Source organism: Berghia stephanieae, chromosome 6 (assembly GCF_034508935.2).
Source record: "Berghia stephanieae isolate SIO BIC M18660-M18661 chromosome 6, UCSD_Bste_1.3, whole genome shotgun sequence".
NCBI lineage: Eukaryota > Metazoa > Mollusca > Gastropoda > Nudibranchia > Aeolidiidae > Berghia > Berghia stephanieae.
Genome location: NC_088365.1, coordinates 58,196,476 through 58,219,797, shown reverse-complemented (window position 1 = coordinate 58,219,797; position 23,322 = coordinate 58,196,476). Strand labels below are relative to the sequence as shown.

The 23,322-nt window shown below is 35.4% G+C and overlaps 1 protein-coding gene across 1 annotated transcript in view; it reads left to right on the top strand.

Annotated features, from left to right (window-relative positions):
• Positions 1-23,322, top strand: part of LOC144975900 (voltage-dependent calcium channel subunit alpha-2/delta-3-like) — a 283,425-nt gene that overhangs the window by 209,796 nt on the left and 50,307 nt on the right. Inside the window, exon 3 of the mRNA XM_078920088.1 lies at positions 12,110-12,191. Coding sequence (XP_078776214.1) covers positions 12,110-12,191 — 82 coding nt within the window. The remainder of the gene's footprint in view (positions 1-12,109; positions 12,192-23,322) is intronic.

Here is a 23,322-nt window from a genome sequence, read left to right as displayed (position 1 = left end):
GATTAGCGGAAGAATAGCGTCCGTTGATTGGACGTCACCCATAGTCTGTGACGTCACCGGCGGAAAAGTTATCAGAGAGAGAACGTCGTGTTGGTTGTGCGCATGCGTCTCTCGTCCTCGCAGACTATGGGTGACGTCCAATCAAGGGACGCTACTCTTCCGCTAATCTCATTCCCTATATCGCGTCTTTTTTTCTATTTTTGCGCAGACATGTTATAAATATCGCCTGGAATTAAGTTGCCGATCCATTTGTATCCACAGTCTCAAACTGGTTTTGTTTCAGGATGGGCAAGTTGATCAAAGTTGAATGAGTAAAAAACAAAAACAAACATGAAATGTGGGTCAAATCTATATACACATACGCTAAATTACTATTGCTTAACTAGATAGCTGTTACAGTCAATTGTATCTTCTTCTTTAAGCTTATCCCGCATTTTGCAGGGTTGCCATAATGAATGCCACATCTCCATGCATCTCAGTTCAGCTCATCATCTTCCTCCAGGACCCAGTTCTTTCATAATATCATCCTTTACCTTATCCCACCATCTAGTCTTTGGGCTTCCCTTTTTCCTCTTTCCCGCTAATTGTATAAGTCCACTACTTTCCTTCCCACGTACTACTATATCTCTCGTCTCTTTACATGAACCATTTCAATCTATCTCTCTCATCTCTATTAATACATTCTTCATGAACCATTTCAATATATCTCTCTCATCTCTATTAATACATTCTTCATGAACCATTTCAATCTATCTCTCTCATCTCTATTAATACATTCTTCATGAACCATTTCAATCTATCTCTCTCATCTCTATTAATACATTCTTCATGAACCATTTCAATCTATCTCTCTCATCTCTATTAATACATTCTTCATGAACCATTTCAATCTATCTCTCTCATCTCTATTAATACATTCTTCATGAACCATTTCAATCTATCTCTCTCATCTCTATTAATACATCCTACATGAACCATTTCAATCTATCTCTCTCATCTCTATTAATACATCCTACATGAACCATTTCAATCTATCTCTCTCATCTCTATTAATACATTCTTCATGAACCATTTCAATCTATCTCTCTCATCTCTATTAATACATTCTTCATGAACCATTTCAATCTATCTCTCTCATCTCTATTAATACATTCTTCACTGTTACAGTCAATTGTATATCCCCATTAAGAGCATTTATTAAACTACATGCATGCTTAGTTATATTATAGCAATCGGTCTATCATAGCGGGGGGATGGGGAACATTTTAGTTAGACAACTTGATAATATTTCGACTTCGGAAATGACGCAAAGAAGGAATTTCAAAGATTTTTACAGGGACAATCGTGAAAACACAAAATCTTTCAATTCTTGAAATAGAAACTTTTCGCACAAACGTACATATTTGAACGTCGCCATGTTGTCCTCTACTATTTACAAGTTATCTGCTGTTTTAAACCGAAAAAAAAATATTATCTCTGTGAAATCATTTTGTTGTTACTTTGATTTAAATTCATTTATTTTCTTAAAAACATGAGGATACTGAGCCAAGTCTCAGGTTTGAGAGTTTTTGCCAAGATAAGGACCATTTAAATCGATCGATACTTGAAGGAAGAGTTTTCTGGCCAAATTTTTAATGACAGTTTTTTTTTCTCCCAGAGTACAGCCGTTAACTGGTCAATTTGGTGTTTGTAGCTCCAAACGAGTAGTAACGACTGTTTACTATCCTTAACATGTGGCAATGGTATTCACTATGTACATAAATATGATATAGATAGTATGCAGATGACGTCACTCAGGCCTTTGTTATTGTTTTTGCCATCCGCGTTTGTGAGTTGTTCTCACTAAACTGTATTAACCAGACTATAAAAGTTCATGGTTACACAGAGTTTGTGTGTTGGTCCGTTATACTTCCGGATGGCAATGTTGTGAACTCCTTGGCCAAGCGCATTCTATCTATACAGTTATCACCCAGTTACGCAATAACTGTTCTATCAATGAATACTCTTCAACAGTCGTAACGTCACTTCCTTCCTAATGACGCATGGTAACTTAGTAACACTGGCTCCAAACTATCGGAACAATGGCGGACACTCCGGCGAGCATAAAAGCGTATCCAGAGGGGAAAAAAACATAAATTTGATCATGTTTTGACTTTTACACATTCTGATCACAAGACTTATGCAAAGTTCTAGCCAGCTTGGAGTATAAAAAGTAATGATTTTCTTTGTGTAGAACCAAGATGGCCGCAGTTGTCGGGCTGCGTGACATCAGACTACTGAATCCAATTGGGGTTAAGAATTAAAAAGATATCGAGGTCATTCAAATCAATGGAAAATAAGGATATCATTCTCGCCAAAGAATCTAGAGTTTAACTTGGTTTTTGTAGAGTCAAACGTGTAGACATTTATCACGTGTTTACTATCCTTTACACATGACAATGCTATTTCCTAACCAACTTTACACCAGATACAATAATTCTCGCCCATCTACACTATTCTTGCTATACGTTTAGGTAAAATACTCACAACAGCCACCAGCTGGATATAACGTACCAGCACACAAAACTGTGAGAAGCCTTAAACGTTAAAAGTCTGATTAATGTACTTCAGTGAGAAGCCATCACCAAAATGGCGGCCTACAAAGCAATAACAACGAGCTGAGTGACGTCAATTTTGTTGTCTATAAATGGGTCAGTTAGTCGATTGGAGTTTACATAAATATGATATAAAGATAATTTAAGTCAATCGAAATTGGACTCAATAGTCTGATGTCACGTCGCCCAGTAACGGCAGCCATCGTGGTTCTAAACAAAGAAAATCGGTACTTTTTATTCTTCATGCTGGCTAGAACTTTTCATATGTCTTGTGATCAGAGTGTGTAAAAGTATAAAACATGATCAGATTTATAATGGTTTTTTTTTCTTCTGGATACGCTTTAATGCTCGTCGGAGAAATATTTCATAATGGCGTCCGCCATTGTTCCGATAGTTTAGAGCCAGTTACTAAGTTACCATGCGTCATTACGAGGGAAGTGACGTTATTACTGTTGAAGAGTATTAAAAAAGACACTTTCTTACCAAAACAAAAAAAAAAAAAGTTTTAAAAATACTTTTTCAAAGTATCGGCATTATAAGACGCCATGTTATGATTTTCTATAACGTTATGTTATGGTAAGCTAGCTACGCTACGTTGTATTCCATTCCCTGTCATTCATAACTAAATCCATAACAGCGGATGGGTAATACCCGGAATTACACGATGTCCCGAATCATTTCGATTTGCTAAATAACCCTGGATTAACTTGAGAGACTCCTGAATAAACAAGTCATTTTACTCTGTCTGTCTCGTATCAATTCCAATTTGGGCTGGCCCTCCAGTTTGTCAAAGGGGAAAAATAGGTGGGCCTTCCAGAAAATAAATACGGATAATCGTTAAGTGATGGACAGACAGCAGCGATCGAGACAAAATGTTAACCTACTCAATCCTAGAGATTTTTTCTACTGTTCAAAATTGGAAAAAAAATGTATTAAAAATGAGCATGTATTTAGATAGTTTTAGTCAACTATCATTAACACGAAAAAACCTTAAAACATTAGCTTTGATATTACACCTATAATTTGTTTCAGAAAAATGTAATAAATAGGCATGGGGTAAAAGTAACCCGGGTAAACTATGGATATAGTCGGTGTTAGGGTTGAGTGAGTTAAAGAAAAAGAAACAAGTCAATATTTTGTCTTCTGATTTGGAGACACAATAATAGTATAATATAACAAACATAACAATAATGATGGTAATATGAGCACTTTTTAAAATGATATTTATTATTTTATCATCATCATTATTATTATTATTATTATTATTATTACTACTACTACTACTACTACTACTACTACTACTACTACTACTACTACTACTTCTACTACTACTACTACTACTACTACTACTACTACTACTACTACTACTACTACTACTATTATTATTATTGTTATTATTAATATTATTATTATTATTATCAGTATTATTATCATTATTATTACTATTATTATTATTATTATTATTATTATAAGTAGTAGTAGTAGTAGTAGTAGTAGTAGTAGTAGTAGTTGTAGTAGTAGTAGTAGTAGTAGTAGTAGTAGTAGTTGTAGTAGTAGTAGTAGTAGTAGTAGTAGTAGTAGTAGTAGTAGTAGTAGTAGTAGTAGTAGTAGTAGTAGTAGTAGTAGTAGTAGTAGTAGTAGTAGTAGTAGTAGTAGTATCACTGTTGATTCTATTATTATCTTTATCTATTAATCTGATATTGAGTTTTAAAATTTCATCCACACTAAACCTTAGTTACTGCAATGCGGTCAACGGAAATTTAAAAATGTCATGTGAGTTTCAATGTATTGATCGAATTATAGTTATATATATATATATATATATATATATATATATATATATATATATATGTATATATATAGAGAGAGAGAGAGAGAGGGAGAGAGAGAGAGATACAATGAGAGAGATAGAGAGAGATAGAGAGAGAGAGGGGGAGAGAGATACAGTGAGAGAGATAGAGAGAGAGAGATACAGTGAGAGAGAGAGACAGAGAGAGAGAGAGAGAGAGAGAGAGAGAGAGAGAGAGAGAGAGAGAGAGAGAGAGAGAGAGAGAGAGAGATTTCATCAAGTAAGTCGCAATTCCAATTTCTCTTACAACCGGTTAACACAGTCCTACCGCTAAGCACAAGTTAACTCACTCAACCCTAACACCGACTATATCCGAAGTTTACCCGGGGTTACTTTTACCCCATGCCTATTTATCATTACATTTTTATGAGACAAATTATAGGCGTAGTATCAAAGCTAATGATTTTAGTTTTTACATGTTAATCAAATGGTAGTTGACTAAAACTATCTATGCACATGATCATTTTGAATACATTTTTTTCCAGTTTTTAAAAGTAGCAAAAATCTCTTAGGAATGGGTGAGTTAAGTCTGTTAGAAAACTGACATAGTCAGTCAGTTACTTTGTAATCTATGCTATGATCAGAATTTAATATATTACTCGCTATCTCAAAACGGTATAATATCGGAATAATAATGATGCTAAAAGTTTTATGTACAGTCAAGATCGTGTTATATATATTTATATTACAATTGTGACCCTTCGCCTCAAAACGGTATTAAGTTGAGTTGATTAAGATGTTGAAAATTGAATTTATATCCAGAAATATCAGACTTGCGTTGAGTTTATATGCTTCATTGAGAAGAATGGCAACGATATTTTAGGGTGCTAATGCCAACAATTTATATTTTGACCAGTTTAACATTTAATTAGGCCTTTAAGCATACTGTTTTTTCCCCGACATAACACCGTTTTGAGACGATGGGTCACATTTATGATAATTTATACTTTAAATACGATTCTACAACTCTTGCGTTTAATTATACTTTCGAACAAGTACCGAACGTCACCCCAAGACTTAAGAGCGCGGGTGACGAACAAGTTCAATATTATTTCCAACTGAGGATTTCATTAATTTTATTACCATCAATATACCCCTACAATTACCTCATTATATTATTTCTTAAAAATCAAAATTAATTCTTTTTTTTCCTTTAGTGATTGGTTTGTGAATTTTATAATTTGACAGTTAAGAATTATCGTTATGGTCAGGATACCATTTCCATTTATAAAATATATATATATTATCTGAAACCGTAAGCGTCCAGGAAAAAAAAAAATTGATGTATCGTCTTCTCCGTTCTCTTACAAAGAATAATAGTTGAGTACAATATATATATATATATATATATATATATATATATATATATATATGTATATATATATATATGATAAAAAAAGTTAGCTCAGGATAGAGAAGAATGGAAACTGTTTGCCTGTGGCCTATACCCTGACCCAGGGTGAAAAAGGCAATGATGATGATGATGACAATATATATACTAGTATATATATATATATATATTATATATATATATATATATATATATATATATATATTTATTTATTACTATTACTATAGTAAAATTGGGTTCCCCCCCCCCCAACCCCCATAGAATGGTATAATAATATACTTGTTGATATATGCTTCACTCCAACACCATGCCCATTTGAGTCACTTAATATGATGATATTATGAGGTATTTATTTTTCATAGTGACAAATTAGGGCGCAGGCACTTCTAGCGTAAACTAAATATCTGAAAATATTTGTATGAAAGAAAAATACAAGGAAAAGAATTTGGGATTTTTAAAACTTTTTTTTTTCTTTTCTTTATTTAAAAAAAGTGTTTTATTTTGTTTACTTCTTCTTTTTCTATGTCTGACACTGTTTCATGCGCACTCGTTCATACATTCCATAACAGGAAATTCAACAAGGAAACGTAATCGATTCAATGTTGTTAAAGCGACATGAATTTTTAATAATCGCGGTTGTCCATAATACAGAAAATCCGATTCCATTTTCATTCCGTACAAATAATCTGATGTGGGCGATTAATTTGCCATATTAATGTATATATATTATATTATATATATATATATATAATATATATAGAGAGAGAGAGAGAGAAAGAGAGAGAGAGAAAGAGAGAGAGAGAGAGAGAGAGAGAGAGTGAGAAACGATGAATCAAAACCAATGATGACCGAAAACTATCCAAACACTGCTTTCTATCGGTCTAATCTTTTTCTGGCCCCTTGTCCACCCTCCCCGACTCCCGAGGCCATGCCCATTATTACTATTGGTCAGATCACCCAAGGGCAACACAACACTGCCGCCACTCTATTTCTCTGTGAAGTCCCATCACCACTCTGACCTCCTCTGCCCGTTCTAAGGCCAACATTAGATAGGCATTAATCAGTTAACTGCCAGATTCGAGAAAAAATACGTATTTAAAAATTTGGCCAGAAAATTCGTCCTTTAAATATCGATTGATTTAAATGACCCTCAACCATCTTTTCAAAAAATCTCAAACCTGGGACTTCGCAAAGTCAAGTCCCAGGTTTTAGAGTTTTTTTCCCAAGATGAGGGTTATTTAAATCGATCGATATTTGAAGGACGAGTTATCTGGCCAAATTTTTAAATACGATTTTTTTTTCCAGAGTCGGCAATTAACTAGTTAACAATAATTGCTTTAGGATGCCAGGCACGAATATATTTAAGTTATTTGTAGAATATATTTGAAGAAATCAAGATATTTAATACGCGTCTTTTTGTGTACACAACTTAACTAATAAATGTAAATAAATGTATCTGTTAATTAACAATAAGTAATGATGATGAATCGGAAGCTTCAATGTATTGAATGAAGACGGATAATGTGGACGTTTTGGATTTCCCCTTTATCAACAAAACACGATGAATGAAAACGCAAAGGACGAATGAGATATTTGAGAATGGTGTTGTTGTTAAAGTGAATCAATCTTTATTAAGATACTTGTTTTGCTAATTTTTGTCAATGTAACAAATTATGTGTAATATTATTATAACAACAAATTCAAAATTCTGCGTTAAGTAAAGAAAATAACGCTCAATGTGCATCTTATGTTTTATATCTCTTGTCAGTATATACACGTCTAGATTCTCCCATAGTGGGCAGGGAGGTACATTCTATGTCTTCTATCCCCCTATGTCTGTCTTTGTCTTGGAATGAGATTACTTGGTTTTGTCTTGGCCCTTGCCTGATACCCACCGTCAAATGAATTGTTAGTTTTGGGAGATGTCAATTTTTCCTTGTAAATCTTCTCTCTGTTATGCATTTATTATGTTTTCTTCATATTATATATGACTTGTAAAACATTTGAGTGCATTCTTCTTAGTGGGGACATGTGCTTGTGTCTTGTTGAGACTTTTAGTGATCTCAAACTAAGTACTTTGACAGTGTGCTTTTGGAATCTACATCTGTGTCTTATTTGAACCAATTCCCCTTTTTCTTACCTTTTCTTCGGTTCTTTAATTGTCATTCTAGAACTTTTTACTATCCCAATTTCTTCCTTTTTACTGGCGCTGATATGACCTTAATGTGTTGCAAGCGCCGTAAAACCCTTAAAAACAAAACAAAAAAACATGTCTAGATTTACATAAATCAACATATTTATTAATGACTGTCTCTTTTGTGTACTAAACTCTAGACTTTAAAATTTATCTGATAATCAAGATAGCTAATAAATGTACCTAAGTTCTATAAATGCAATAAATTACTTGTACTATAATACCAAATACAAAATTCTCCGTTTGGAAACTGATGCTTGCAAAGTCCCAGGTTGGAGAGTTAATGCCAAGATGAGGGTAATTAAAATCGATTTATATTTGAAGAACGAGTTTTCTGGCCAAATTAAAAAAAATATTATGTGTTTTTACAGAGTACGGCCGGCCGTATTGGTCGTCATCGTTTCCCTATTGTTTCCTCTCTCCAAATTGATGTTTTTTTCCCCCATTAGAAGTCTTCTCTATCCCGGTAGTAGCGTGATGATACACAATCTTCTGGCTAATAATTGATAGTCTAGACAATAATTAAGAAGATAAGAATGTATAACCATGACAACAGTAACCTTTGTTTCCTTACTGGAAGAGTACTATTATAATGAACCCTAAACAACTATTGTTTTGAGTCCATTACTTCCGTTCAGACTAAGACTTGTATAGGTTTACCTATCATAATATTTTATAATGAATCTCCATATTCTTTCACGTCATTGCGAAGCTGAAAAGTCTAACTTTGAATGCACGGAAATAAATTTGCGATTGACTTATATCTATATATATTAGCCACATTTCACTTGTAGGACGAGGCATGACAGAACTGTGGGTTGTTTACAATTTTTTTTTCTGACAGAGACAACGTTGTTAAAAGCCAGGTACTCATTTTACACCTGCGTACATCGAGAGCATGTGAGAGAAAAATACTCTTCCAACTACGCGCTGCTTTCTCTCTCTCTCTCTCTCTCTCTCTCTCTCTCTCTCTCTCTCTCTCTATATATATATATATATATATATATATATATATATATATATATACATATATATATGTATGTATATATATATACATAACGTAGGGCAATGTGGTCTTGTGGTAGGACACTTGCCTTCGGATGGGAAGGTCCTGGGTTCGAGTCTCGCTCTGAGCGGCGCGTAGTTGGAAGAGTCTTTTTTTCTCACATGCTGTCGATATACGGAGGTTTAAAATGGGTACCTGGCCGATGTTAGCGTTGTCTCAGTCGTTAAAGAATCCACAGTTGTGTCATGCCTCATCCTACATATTAGATTATGTTACTGTTGGCTTTGACCCCTTCTTACGCTATTTGAGCACGTTTGCCGTGGATATTGTGCCATATAAATGGTTTATTACTCAATGCTCAGATTCAGACTTTCATACCACTCACATACTCTTTCGTGTCATTGATAAGTTGTCAGGTCGAATGTTGAATGTGTGGAAATAACTATTGAACCTCAAAGAAGCTACATTGGCTTCCTGTGGAGAAAAGAGTTGCCTATAGATAGTATGCGCTTGGCTAAGAAGCTCACAACATTGCCATCCTGAAGTATAACGGACCAACACACAAAACTATGGTTAACCTTAAACGTTTATAGTCTGGTTAATACAGTTTAGTGAGAATTACTCAAAACGCGGAAGGCAAAAAAAACAAAACAAAAAACAAAACAAAAAAAAAAACAATGACATGTGAAGGAGTGACGTCAACTTCGATTTGTCTATAAGATTTGTACCGTTGTCTACAAATCCTTAAGCACCAACAGTCCCTCCTATATTAAAGACATTCTAAACATATTGTCCCCAATAGAAACTTGAGGTTAAGCCATGACTAACCAATCCTTGTCAAACCTAAAAAGTTGCGTAAAATAGGTGAACAATCTTTTCAATTTTCGGCCTCCCATTTTTGGAACTCTCTCCCATCACATGTGAGATTATGCTCGGATTCGTTGACAACTTTCAAATCTTGCTAATGTTTTATCTTTTTATGTAATAAGCTGCCATACCTTATACCATATTTTGTTGTTGTTAAATTGAATTCGTTTTACGTTTCAATCAAGACTTGTCTTACCGTAATATGTTTTGTTTTATATCACTGTAAAGCGCTTAGAGCCTGTGAAAACTGGGTAAAGTGCTATATAAATGTCATTTTATTATTATTATTATTATTATTATTATTATTATTATTATTATTATTATTATTATTATTATTATTATTATAAGTGTTAAAAATACAATATAATGAAAAAGTGAAAAATAAGTTTGGCCTAAGTGCATACCTCCCTTCTATTACAACTCCCCCCTCCCCCCCCCCCCATCACCCTCTCTTCTATTTGGTACAATAGATTAACGGTCTCACGCCCTGTACCATAGCACACGACTGCTCTCCTGGGGTGAAGGGCAATTGCTGAAACAATACATAAATAATAGAAAACAAATAAAATTCCCTTCATTCAGTCAAGCTCAGGACAATTCATTTCAGAATCTATCTCCAAAACAAACTAACAAACAAACAAAAGAATAAGCAAACAAATTAAAAGGCAAATAAAAAACCCTAACAAACCTTAGATATCACAACAGGCGGATCAAAATCAAGGGAAAATGCGATACCGACAGCAGCAGAGTTTGAGCACGCGTCCTCACGTGCAAATTTAATGCCTTATCTACTGGAGAAAATTTGCCCTTCGCCCGCTATTATGATATAATCGAATCACTAGCAAAGAGCTAAGTAGATCTGATTTAGAATAATAAAGCCATCCATACAAGCAAACAAACCAACCCATAAACTGGCAATCGCATCGGCGGTCGATGGTGTAATTATCAGTGTGACAGACTCCCCAGAGAGATTCGATAAGGCCTGACGTTTAAATCCCCGCGGAACGTCCCTCAGAGAACGGAAACGGAAATGCGAGCAAAACAAACCAAACCAAACAAATCAAACATTGGATACCGTTTCTCTGGAGTTACAAGAGCTAAACGTCAATACGGGAATTCCCAGAGGTGTACTGCTGTGTTGTTTTGGAGAGAAAACGTGTATTTGCCATTTCGCCCTCGTGTTAACACGCGAAAAGTAATTGTAAATGACAATAGGGTTCAACAGTCGTGACTTCACTTCCCTCGATGATGCATAGTAGCTTAGTAACTGGTTCTAAACTATAGGAACAATGAAATGGCGGATGCCGTTATTAAATACTTCTCAGACGAGCATAAAAGTGTATACAGACGAGAAAAACATTATAAATCTGATTATGTTTTGACTTTTATACATTCTGATCACATGACATGTGAAAAAGTTCTACCCAGCATGAAGAATAAAAAGTACCGATTTTCTTTGTTTAGAACCAAGCTGCTCGTTGCTGGGCGGACGTGACATCAGACTATTGAATCCTATCATTGGGACTTATAGTCTCAAAACGGTGTTATTTCCTGTTCATTTCAATGCTAAAAATTATATTTAAAGGAGAGGAGGAAATAATGACAATTGGGCCGAATTTATACGTATTGTTTTGTCGAATGACGGTATTCAGTCAGTAGAGCACTCGCTCCATACGCAAAGGGACCGAGCTCGATTCCGTCGAGATGTTTTTTTCTGATCTCCCTGTTCATTCAGCAGTTAACTGGGTCTGTTTGACCTGGCCGAAAATACTTTATGATAAGCTTGTATTGTTACCACATGGAAATCGCTTTGACCAGAAGTCATAGATATTGATTTATGTATAAGCTTGGATTGTGCGGCAATGTGGTCTTGTGGTATGACACTCGCCTTCGGATCGGAAGGTGCTGGGCTCGAGTCCCGCTCGGAGAGGTACATAATTGAGTCCTTGGAAAAGGCTCTTTACTCACATTCTCTCACCGTAATCGGCTGTAAACTTAAAGACTAGCCGTTAACTAGCCGTTAACAGTTTTATCTCTGACGGAAAAGGTGCAATATCGGCTAACAGGCGTCATGTCGCGTCCTTATTGTTAAGAAATTGCTGTTGGCTAGGGACACCTTGTAAAACGCTTTTAGCACGTTTAGTAGATAATGTCCTGTATAAAAACCAAGTTTTTGAGAACAAATTATATACATTTACTCTTCATTCATCCTGTATTTATGTATGTTTGTTATTCTTTCTATTCACAGAATATTGTGGGGAGCACAACAATTCAGCAATCATATGACAGAACTGTTCAATGTTGTCAGTGGGACCGGCATCTTCAGAAGTGTAAGTAAAAAAAAATAAATTGAGCAAAAAAACATTTCCTTTATTCATCCCATAGGGGATTTTGTCTCTAGGGTCTAATTCAAGGGAAGACTGGAATAACACTTTGAGAAATCATTTTATACTTAGATACTTTGGTTTCAATTCTTATTTACTCGCGACAACATGCCAAAGCTGAGCATCGAAGAGAGAGAGAGAGAGAGAGAGAGAGAGAGAAAGAGAGAGAGAGAGAGAGAGAGAGAGAGAGAGATCCCGTCTGTTTGGCCATATTCATGCTTTTCATGGTAAGTGGCTGAGGTTGCAAAGCGTTTTAATATGAGAGCTACCTACGATCATATTATTGCAAAGTTCAACAACGAAAGGGCATGTCGTGAGGGATCAAAAGGCGGACTGATTAACCCCGAGTAACAACCGCCAATTATGATCGAGAATTTGCTCGAATCACAAGCAATTAACCCCTCTCTTATGCCACTGACATCGCTGTGGAAAGCAACATTTCAATTTGGACAATGTTAGGAATGCTTACAACTGCTGTTACTGAGAGCGATAAAGCCTTCTGTACATCCTCAAAAAACAGAAAACAAAATTGAGTGCTGGAGTGGCCGGCTGTAAATCCAGACTTAAATCTTATTGACAACATCTGAGATTTCTTAACCCTCTCCTTACCACCTGCAGCAAAATCGTAACATTTGTTACCACACAATATACATGTTTCTTATTCAGATTTATTTTGTACATTTAAAGAATGATCTTTGTTTAATTGATACGAACACAAATTATGTTTTGTAAATATCTTGTTTGAGTTAAGAAAAATCAATTTTTCTGCTGGGTAAGCCTGCCATTTTGGTAAAATACTGAAAGTGATTGATAAGGAGAGAATTAATAAGACCTACAAGGTAACAACAGTGCCAAGCAAGGAATGCTTACGGGCTTTGGGATATTGTTAACCCTCTCCTTACCAGCCATTATCAGGATTTTCCCCCAAATTCACACCCAACTAACACAAAAATATTTTTTTTTCATTCTGACACAATAGCAGTAGAGATTCTTGCGACACATAATTTCTTTAGCAAAACATACTCTACAACAACACACAGTTCATTTTCTTTTAATTTTATGATGTACAAGAGAAATTTGAATAAGAAAAATGTTGGTTGTATCGTAACGAATGTGACGATTTTCCTATAGTTGGTAAGGAACGGGTTAAAACAGTATGGAATAAGTCACAGCATTAATCTCCCTTGATAAAAAAAAAACTCGTTCTTTATAAATTATGCGATTCAACACTTCTTCTTTACTTACTCATGCAGTCCCAAGTCTTTTATTCACCACATTATCACTGCTTAATGAAGTCACCGCTCGATTCATTGTTTGTGTTTGCGAACGTCAAAGATTTTACGCGAGGTCGCGAATTATCCCAGCTGACGAATTTCCTGGTCTTTATTGGATAAAGTTATACAAAAGAATCACAAATCCTAGTACATATTAGTTGTTTGCCCAAATCATTGAAAACAAAAAAAGCATCCCTAGTTCCTTAGGTACTTCTAGTACAAACCAACTCTCTCCCCTCCCTACCCCGCCCCACAAGTTTCCACCAAACGATCAAAAAGTGAATGCATTTCACAACAGTCGGGAAGTTGGTCATTTTGGAAAATTAGTCCATTTTAACACATGTGATAAAGACCGGTGTTTGAATGTTGCGAGAAGAGTCTTGAATTAGTCCAATTATTGCTAATTATTTGACCGATTACTAGTTTGTGTTTGCAAACGTTAGAGATGGGAAATCAATCACATCGCTCTATCTACTCTATTATGCGGGTGATTTCTTAATACTTAAAATTTAGTTTATTGTAAAAAAAAAACCCACGAAACTTAGATGAGCTTAATGTGAATTCATTTAAAAAGATGAGAATGCTATTTTTATAATGGGAGACAAGATGGCCGAGTGGTTAATACATTGCACTACGACTCGAAAGGTCCCAGGTTTGAGCCCCGCCTCAGGAACATTCATTAAAAATTTTTTGGACAAGATTGCTGACCACCAATTTGCACACTATGGACAACAAGGGTGTTTCATGTTGACGTTCATCAATAAATTCATACATAGAATGCCTGGTCGACGGTATCTAAAATTCAGTATGAATGTGGCGTACTATTTTTCTACGATTTGTTTAAAGTGCGAAAAACAAAAACAAAATCGATATTTACTATTATTTTAACGTCGAAGTCTCTATCTGGCTCACATTCCGTCCAGAGATACTACCGATCCCAGGGAAAAGGTCACACATTTGGATCCTGGGCCCGTTCAATCGTTAATTTGTCGCCTCTTATCAATCGATCTGGTGCCAGGTGCCACATAATACCTTTATTTGCAGTCTCTGTAAATAATTTAATCAAACACCATATGTCTATCATCATGAATTTTGTATAAACAAAATCAATTTAGAATCAAATAAAATAAGTTAGTTCTTAACTCACTCAACCCTAACACCGACTATCTCCGTGGTTTACCAAGGTTACTTTTACCAAATGCCTATTTATGTCATTTTTCTGAGACGAAAGGTGCAATATCAAAGCTAATGATTTTAGTTTTTGTATGTTAATGGTAGTTGAATAAAAATACATGCTCATTTTTAATACATTTCTTCCAATTTTGAAAAGTAGCAAAAATCTCTAGGGTGGAGTGAGTTAATGCTGTGCAGAAACTACTTTTAAGACAAATATTAAGACTTGTCTTATTAGGAATTATTTGATAGAACAAAAGCAGTTTTCGTTTACGGGTTATTTTCATGATATGAATGTCTTAATTAGGCATGTTTTCTGTATGATCTTGGTCTTGTAGTTTTGATATTTGTATTGAAAAGGCGCCTAGAGCTGTTTGCATATGAAATAGGCACGGTATAAATGATGATGATGATGATGGTGATGATGATGATGATGATGATGATTATTATTATTATTATTATTATTATTATTATTAACAAGTTATATATATATATATATATTATATATATATAGTATATTATATATATATATATATATTATATTATATATAATATTATATATATTATATATATAACAGGGCATAGACTTATGGGCTGGATTACAAAATACAAAATAGCCAATCAAAAATGTATTTTAGAATTTCATTAAAAATCTGGTTAAATATTTTAAAAGTTATTATTAACATAAGTATATACTAAGTATACCGTTTATAATTTTTTCTTTTAAATTAAATCACATTTTAAAACTGGATTAAAATATAGACGGTTTATTTACTTTTATTATCCTCGATGAACTGATCCATTTCAGACTAAATTCTCCTAAATTTCAATTAAAGACAACATGTAGCTAGCTGCAGGTTTACAACTTCACAATAGTTTGGATTTTTTAATTTGTTCATTAAAATGTCTTATTTCATTGTGTCACATTAAATCTGTAGCTTTTTGTCCTCGGTGTTTGCGCTATCAGCATTAAATCTTCCTTCCCTTCAATGATTTCTCTATCATAATCAACTTCTTTTTATCAATCTTTTTTATTCTTTTATCACTTCCGTCTACGCCCGTTTTGTTCCCGTCTTCAAGTCAAATAATTCAAACAAAAGGAAGAAACATTATTCTTTCTTAATCATTAGATCCTCTCTCTAATTATTTCTCCCTTACCATTCCTCTTGGAATATCTTTTCTTTTTTGTCCCCCCTTTGTATATTGTCTTGCTTTTTGGACGAAAGTTCCTCCTTCTTCCCATCTTCATTCGCTTCGAGCGAGATGAAGTTAAGATGAAGGAGAAAAGGATCGGAAACAATTGAGCACACAGATGGGCAGTTTCTCACAGATGGATTGACCTGGTAATAGCAGCTGATGGAAGGGGGGGGGGGGGGGGTATCGGTAAAGTGACGATGCGATGCAACGTCTTGTTGCTTAGTCTCACGATTTAATGATGGCCTGAATCAGATGCGAGAATTGCAATTTGACGCGAGAGAAAATACGTCTTCTTTTCTTTGAGTTAAAAGAAATGCACAAAAATCAGTATAACAGTTTCAAAAGAATATAGTGTGAAAAAGGATGAAAAAAAAAAACAAACAAAGAAAAGGGAAGAGAAAAGAACAAAAATACCAAACACGGAATGGTTCGGGCTCAAAACACTTCTTCAGTCAATAACAAAAACAGTTGTTTTTTTGGTATAAGTTGAAGAAGGATTTTAAGCCCGAAATTTTCCGTTTTTGGTGCTTTTGTTCTTTTTTGAAATTATAATCATAACAATGTTCTCCTCAACAAATTATACAATGTTAACCCCAGTGATATATTTTTGACTATAATGGAATGGATTTATCAGATTTATTAAGGAGAAATAGTCTTGAGCAAAGTCTCCCCAAACCAATCACTAAGGATCCTGGTAAGGAAATGGCTCTGTTGTTGTGTGGCTTTTACTTAAATGAGACGATTGTTTTGACAATTAATTTAAATAAATGGCAAATTTTGTATTGAATTTGAACGTTAAAAATAACGGAAAAGGGTTGTTGAAAGCAACATTTCACAAATGTTTCTTATGACATACATTATTTTTTGACGTATTAAATGATTTTCCTCATATGCTTAAGATATTGGGTCCTGAAAAAATGTGTTTGAAATAAACAAGACAAAGCAAGAAAATGAAAATACAAGACAATCAAAAACACCCCAAAAAATCAGTGTTCCCCAAACTCACTAATTTATAACTTTGATACGGGGTGTTGCATGAAAAGTAGAGAAGTCTTTACTCTAGTTTCGTAAAGAGTATAAACCGATGTGTACTTATTTTACAGGTCTGACAACCCAAATTGTTATGGCCTCAATGGAGTGATGGAAATAGTCTCAAACCAACATAAAAATATACAACCATGTTGAATCAAGCCGATGGTTGCGTTCGGTTATCAGACCTGCAAACATGTGCCCCCTCTCTTCAAAACGGTACTAAGTTGCTAAAATGCTGAAAAGTACATTTGTAGTCAGAAATATTAGACGCGTTGAGTTTATGTACTTTATGTAGGAGAATAAATATCATATTTCAGGTTGCTGAATACCAATCATTCATATTGTTGTCCAGTTTAACTTTAATTTGACTTTTTAGCATCTGGTACATCCCGACATAATACCGTTTTGAGACGTTGGCCACATATGTACACATCGGCATGAACCCAAATTTTCATATGTCTGATCCTTCGACTTTATAGTCAATTACTTTTTGACTTCTCCGTCATCCCAATAATTAACCAGTAGATTTTAAACCAATCAAAACATGGCATTTGTGACACCCTCTCGAACCGCTCGGACAGATATTGGGTTATTTGAAAGCAATACATGGAACGAAATTGACGTCACTCAGCTCCTTGTTATTGTTTTTAGACAGCCATTTGAGTGATCAGTTCTCACAAATTTCTATCAATCATTCCATAAACGCTCTCGATTACACATAATTTTTTTTTGTTTTGGTAGCCTACGTTGTATCCGGCTGGCGGGTGTTGTTAATATTTTACCTCAACGCATAGCATCAATTTACAATTTTGCAGCACAATAGAAAGCTATCTCGACAACTTTTTATCACCTATGCTTATCACTGTAAAAAAGTAGTCCTGCAAGTAAAAATAAACGTGACACTCTTACATACGAAGACGTCATCAGATAGTCAATATGGAAAAATAACAAATTATCTTTGTGTGGTGGACTTGTCGGTCAATGGCCGGACACCACCCCCCCCCCTACCCTTGCCCCCCTTTCTTCCCTTCAGACCGCAAATAACCAGGACAGTTCTCCAGAGACGACTGGACTGAGAGAAATCTGCCTAATCTGACAAAACACTTTTTTCCGTAAATAACAATGTGAAATTGAAAATAAGATTCAATGTAATGTACGAACACAGATAAGATGGACGTTGATAAAAGGGAAACCCGAAACGTCCATTTTATATGGGTTTTTTTCGTACATTAAATTGAAGCTTGCATTCAATTTCATATCGTTATTTATTTCTTCGAGCTTCGAGCAGCAACATTTACATTACCCTTTTGTTTTTCCATAGTGCGGATATGTGGTCTGTGGTATGAAACTCGCTTGTGGATCAGAAGGTATAGTTGAGTCCTTGGCAAAGGCTCTTTACTCACATTCTCTCACCGCACTCAGGTGTAAAATGAGTACCTGGCCGTTAACAGCGTTGTCTCTATCGGAAAATATTGTAATATCGCCTAACAGGCGTCATTTCTCGTTCTCCATGTTACCTGTTGCTGCTGGTCTCAGGGACCCTTTTGTAAAGCGCTTTGAGCACATTTAGTGGATATTGCGCTATATAAAAGCTCAAGTTTTAAAAAACAACATTTTTAGTGGTCAGAACTTCAAGTTGTGATCCGTCGCCTAAAAGGCGCATAGTTGAGTCCTTGGAGAAGGCTCTTTACTCACATTCTCTCACCGTACTTATGTTTAAAATGAGTACATGGCCGTCAACAGCATTATCTGTGTCCGAAAAAAATGGTAACATCGCCTAAAATGTGTCATATCCCGTCCTAAATGTTTAACATTGCTGTTGGCCAGGGACTTCTTGTAAAGTGCTTTGAGCATATTTAGTGGGCATTGCTCTATATAAAAGCTCTATTTTTTAGTCTGAAATTTTAATCGCCTTATGGGAAATATTGCAAACATTGCTGCTTAAAGCTCTGAGATAATAGTAATAATAATAATAATAATAATAATAATAATAATAATAATAATAATAATAATAATAATAATAATAATAATAACAAATGTACATTTATTTAGCGCATATGCCGAAGCTTCGAAGCGCTTCACATTGACCATCTGTAAAAAGCATTACACACTGCAGATTCGGACATACGAACAAAGGCTCACACACATCAAATTACAAACACACACATTCACACACTCACACACACATACACACACACACATCCATATACACACTAAATAAATATATTACTCACACACATAAACGCACAAATGATAAATAACAATAATTTTGATTGATTGATAGTTGTATAATCTAAGATTTTAGTATGACTAGATCTACTTGTCTAATGTTTTCTTTTTCATTGATGTTATGATTCGTTGATGATACCAGTGATGAATCACTTTGTATCGTTCATATCAAAGGTATTAAAAGGATATAATTCTAAATTTAACCTTTAGCCATATTATGCTATGTATGTTATGTTATATTATGTTATATGTCATGCTATGATATGTTCTGTCAATGTATGTTATGTTATATTATTTCATTTTATGTTGTGTACTGTTATATTACTTGTGACCCAACGTCCCAAAACGGTATTATGTCGGGATGTACCAGATGCTAAAAAGTCAAATTAAAGTTAAACTGGACAACAATATGAATAGTTGGTATTCAGCAACCTGAAATATGATATTTATTCTCCTACATAAAGTACATAAACTCAACGCAAGTCACATATTTCTGACTACAAATTTACTTTTCAGCATCTTAATCATCCCGACTTAATAGCGTTTTGAAGCGAGGGGTCATATATGTCATGCTATTTTATGTTCTGTCAATGCATGTTATGTTATATTATGTAATTTTATGTTGTGTACTGTTAATAATATTGTTTTATGTTTGTTTATAATGAACAGAAATAAAAGCTCCAATGGAATTTACAAAGACAACAGATAATGTGGGCGATTAGCATTAACAACGCTTTCATCCAAGGCCTTCTATATAGCTATATAGAAGGCCTTGTTTCATCTCATCTCGTATTCATCTTTTTGTTTCATTGTTTACAAAGGGGAAACCTCAAACGTCCACATCAACTGTCTCCATAAATTGAACTAAAGCCTCTATTTCATCGCATTATTCTTATTTATTTCTAGAAAGTCACAGGTTCCATTAAGGATTTGACAAGATGAGGGCAGCTCTAAATCATCATTATATTGTTAATAGTCTCAGAGCGGTACTTTAACAGGGTGAATCTAATGTTCAAAATAAATGACGGCATTGAGAAGAAGAAAAAAAACATTTAACATTTACAGAGCGAAATATCAACAAAGCATGGTCTAAAAGCTTTTTAATGGGTTCCAATTCAACAGCAACACGTAGTATGTAGGACGAAACCTGACGCTTGTTAGGCGAAATGGCATTTTTTTTTGACAAAGGCAACACTGCTAACGGTCAGTAGGTCTTTTTACTCCTGAGTACGGTGAGAGAATGTAAGTAAAGAGCCTTTTCCATGAACTTAACTATGCGCCACTCAAAGCGGGACTCGAACCCTAGATCTTCCGTTCCGAAGGCAGTAGCAGCTCCTTATGGTTCTCACACTAGTATGTTATGATTCGACCCAATCAGCAAAGTCCGGTCCGCATTCGTGCACCGTCGCGAACCCGCCCGTCACAACACACCGTTCAACTAGATGCTCTGCCGTTTCGGGTTCTTGCCGACATCGGGTACATGTAGGACAGGTGGAAAGTCCCCACTGCTGAAGTGCCTTTGCTGTGAGGCAATCTTCGGCCGAAGCCGATTCGCAGCCACCCAGTGTCTCCTCTTGCTGATATAGAAGACTGGCAACTTCTCACCAAGCTTAGAGGAGTGTATGTCCCCGACTCCACGAGGGATTGAATTCATGATCCGAAGGCGAATGCCATACCACTAGACCATATTATAGCCTGTAGGAAGAGTGAGGTTAGATTCTTAATTTTTAAAATCCAGAAAGTTTCCTAATGCTTCAGAATAAAGATGATTATTGAATTGTAAATATCTCATTCGTCCTTAGTGTTTCATCCATCGTGTTTTGTTGATAAATGGTAAACCCGAAACGTTCACAGTATCTGTCTTTGTCTAATAAATTGAAGCTTACAACTCATCTTTATTTTTTTTCCTTAAAGCTTCAAGCAGCAACATTTTCATTATCCTTCACCCAGATATAATACCGTTTTGAGACAACTGGTCACATTTTTGAAGTAGTAAAAACGTTCTGGACAAAATGTGAATGAGCGGCTATGTGGTCAAGTGATATGACACTTCCCTTGGGATCGGAAGGTCCTGGGTTCGCGTGCCGCTTTTTGAGGCGCGCAGTTGAAAAATGTTCTATAATTAACGTTCTCCGGTGTAACATAAGTACTTCGCCGTTTACAGCGTTATCTCTGTCCGAAAACAAAAACAAATGTAATATCGCCTAATAAATGTTAAGTGTTGCTATTCGATAGGTAACCCTTGTAAAGTGCTTTGAGCACGATTAGTGGAGATTGCGCTATGTAAAAATCTCCCAAGTGTTCCTTTTTTTTCTTACTGTGTAGCTAAAACCGTTTTAGATAAAATGTTAAGAAAAGAGGTTTTGTCCCAAACACGATACGAATCCTCATCCCAGTCCCAGGCCAACAAAATAATCGTGGAAAGAATTACCCAAGAAACAAATTATGGTGAACACGTTCTTCCTTTTCATGGAATTGTTTATCGATCTTCACGCACGCACACAGGTTACATTACAATGATAGGGCCCAACCTGCCAAAACGTTAACATAACAATAGTTATGACTATAATATATTGTTTTATTATGATCTAGGCATTGTGTATTGAGTGGTGAACACTTGTCACCACAGCTAAAATCGTTTAAATTGTTATGCTTTTCTATTGATGTCAGAACATGTTGGAAGTTATTATTGTTGTTGTTATTATTATTATTATTATTATTATTATTATTATTATTATTATTATTATTATTATTATTATTATTATTATTGTTGTTGTTGTTGTTGTTGTTATTGTTGTTGTTCATGGTGGTTATATATTTTGTTAGAGACCATGAAATGCCTAAATAAACTTTTTGAACTTTGAACTTTGCTATTTTGTAGGGATCATTAACATGGTGCAAATTGAATCAATATTCATGTATAGATAGAATGCGCTTGGCCAAGGAGTTCACAACATTGCCATCCGGAAGTATTACGGACCAACACACAAACTCTGTGTAACCATGAACGTTTATAGTCTGGTTAATACAGTTTAGTGAGAACAACTCACAAACGCGGATGGCAAAAACAATAACAAAGGCCTGAGTGACGTCATCTGCATACTATCTATAGATACAGTGCGTTTAGGTCAACTCAAATGCGACCGTTGGTCCAGATATCATGTGTTAAAATAATGAAAAATGCTAAAAATTGGGAGAGCCCACGATTTGGGGGGTCGTTGACGGGCATGTTTTCAAGATAGCTCTGTGCTTTAAACTGAAATAAATGGACCACTATTGATCACTCGTTTTGCCAAATACATATTTCTCAACCCTCCATCAACCTAGAGATGGTTCTGTAGCAGGAGATGTTTATTATCTGCCGAAACCCTCCATCCACCAAGAGATGGTTCTGTAGCAGGAGATGTTTATTATCTGCCGAAACCCTCCATCCACCTAGAGATGGTTCTGTAGCAGGAGATGTTTATTATCTGCCGAAACCCTCCATCCACCAAGAGATGGTTCTGTAGCAGATGTTTATTATCTGCCGAAACCCTCCATCCACCAAGAGATGGTTCTGTAGCAGATGTTTATTATCTGCCGAAACCCTCCATCCACCTAGAGATGGTTCTGTAGCAGGAGATGTTTATTATCTTCCGAAACCCTCCATCCACCTAGAGATGGTTCTGTAGCAGGAGATGTTTATTATCTGCCGAAACCCTCCATCCACCTAGAGATGGTTCTGTAGCAGGAGTTGTTTATTATCTGCCGAAACCCTCCATCCACCTAGAGATGGTTCTTTAGCAGGAGATGTTTATTATCTGCCGTAACCCTCCATCCACCTAGAGATGGTTCTGTAGCAGGAGATGTTTATTGCCTGCCGAAACCCTCCATCCAACAAGAGATGGTTCTGTAGCAGGAGATGTTTATTATCTGCCGAAACCCTCCATCCACCAAGAGATGGTTCTGTAGCAGATGTTTATTATCTGCGAAACCCTCCATCCACCAAGAGATGGTTCTGTAGCAGATGTTTATTACCTGCCGAAACCCTCCATCCACCAAGAGATGGTTCTGTAGCAGGAGATGTTTATTATCTGCCGAAACCCTCCATCCACCTAGAGATGGTTCTGTAGCAGGAGATGTTTATTATCTGCCGAAACCCTCCATCCACCAAGAGATGGTTCTGTAGCAGG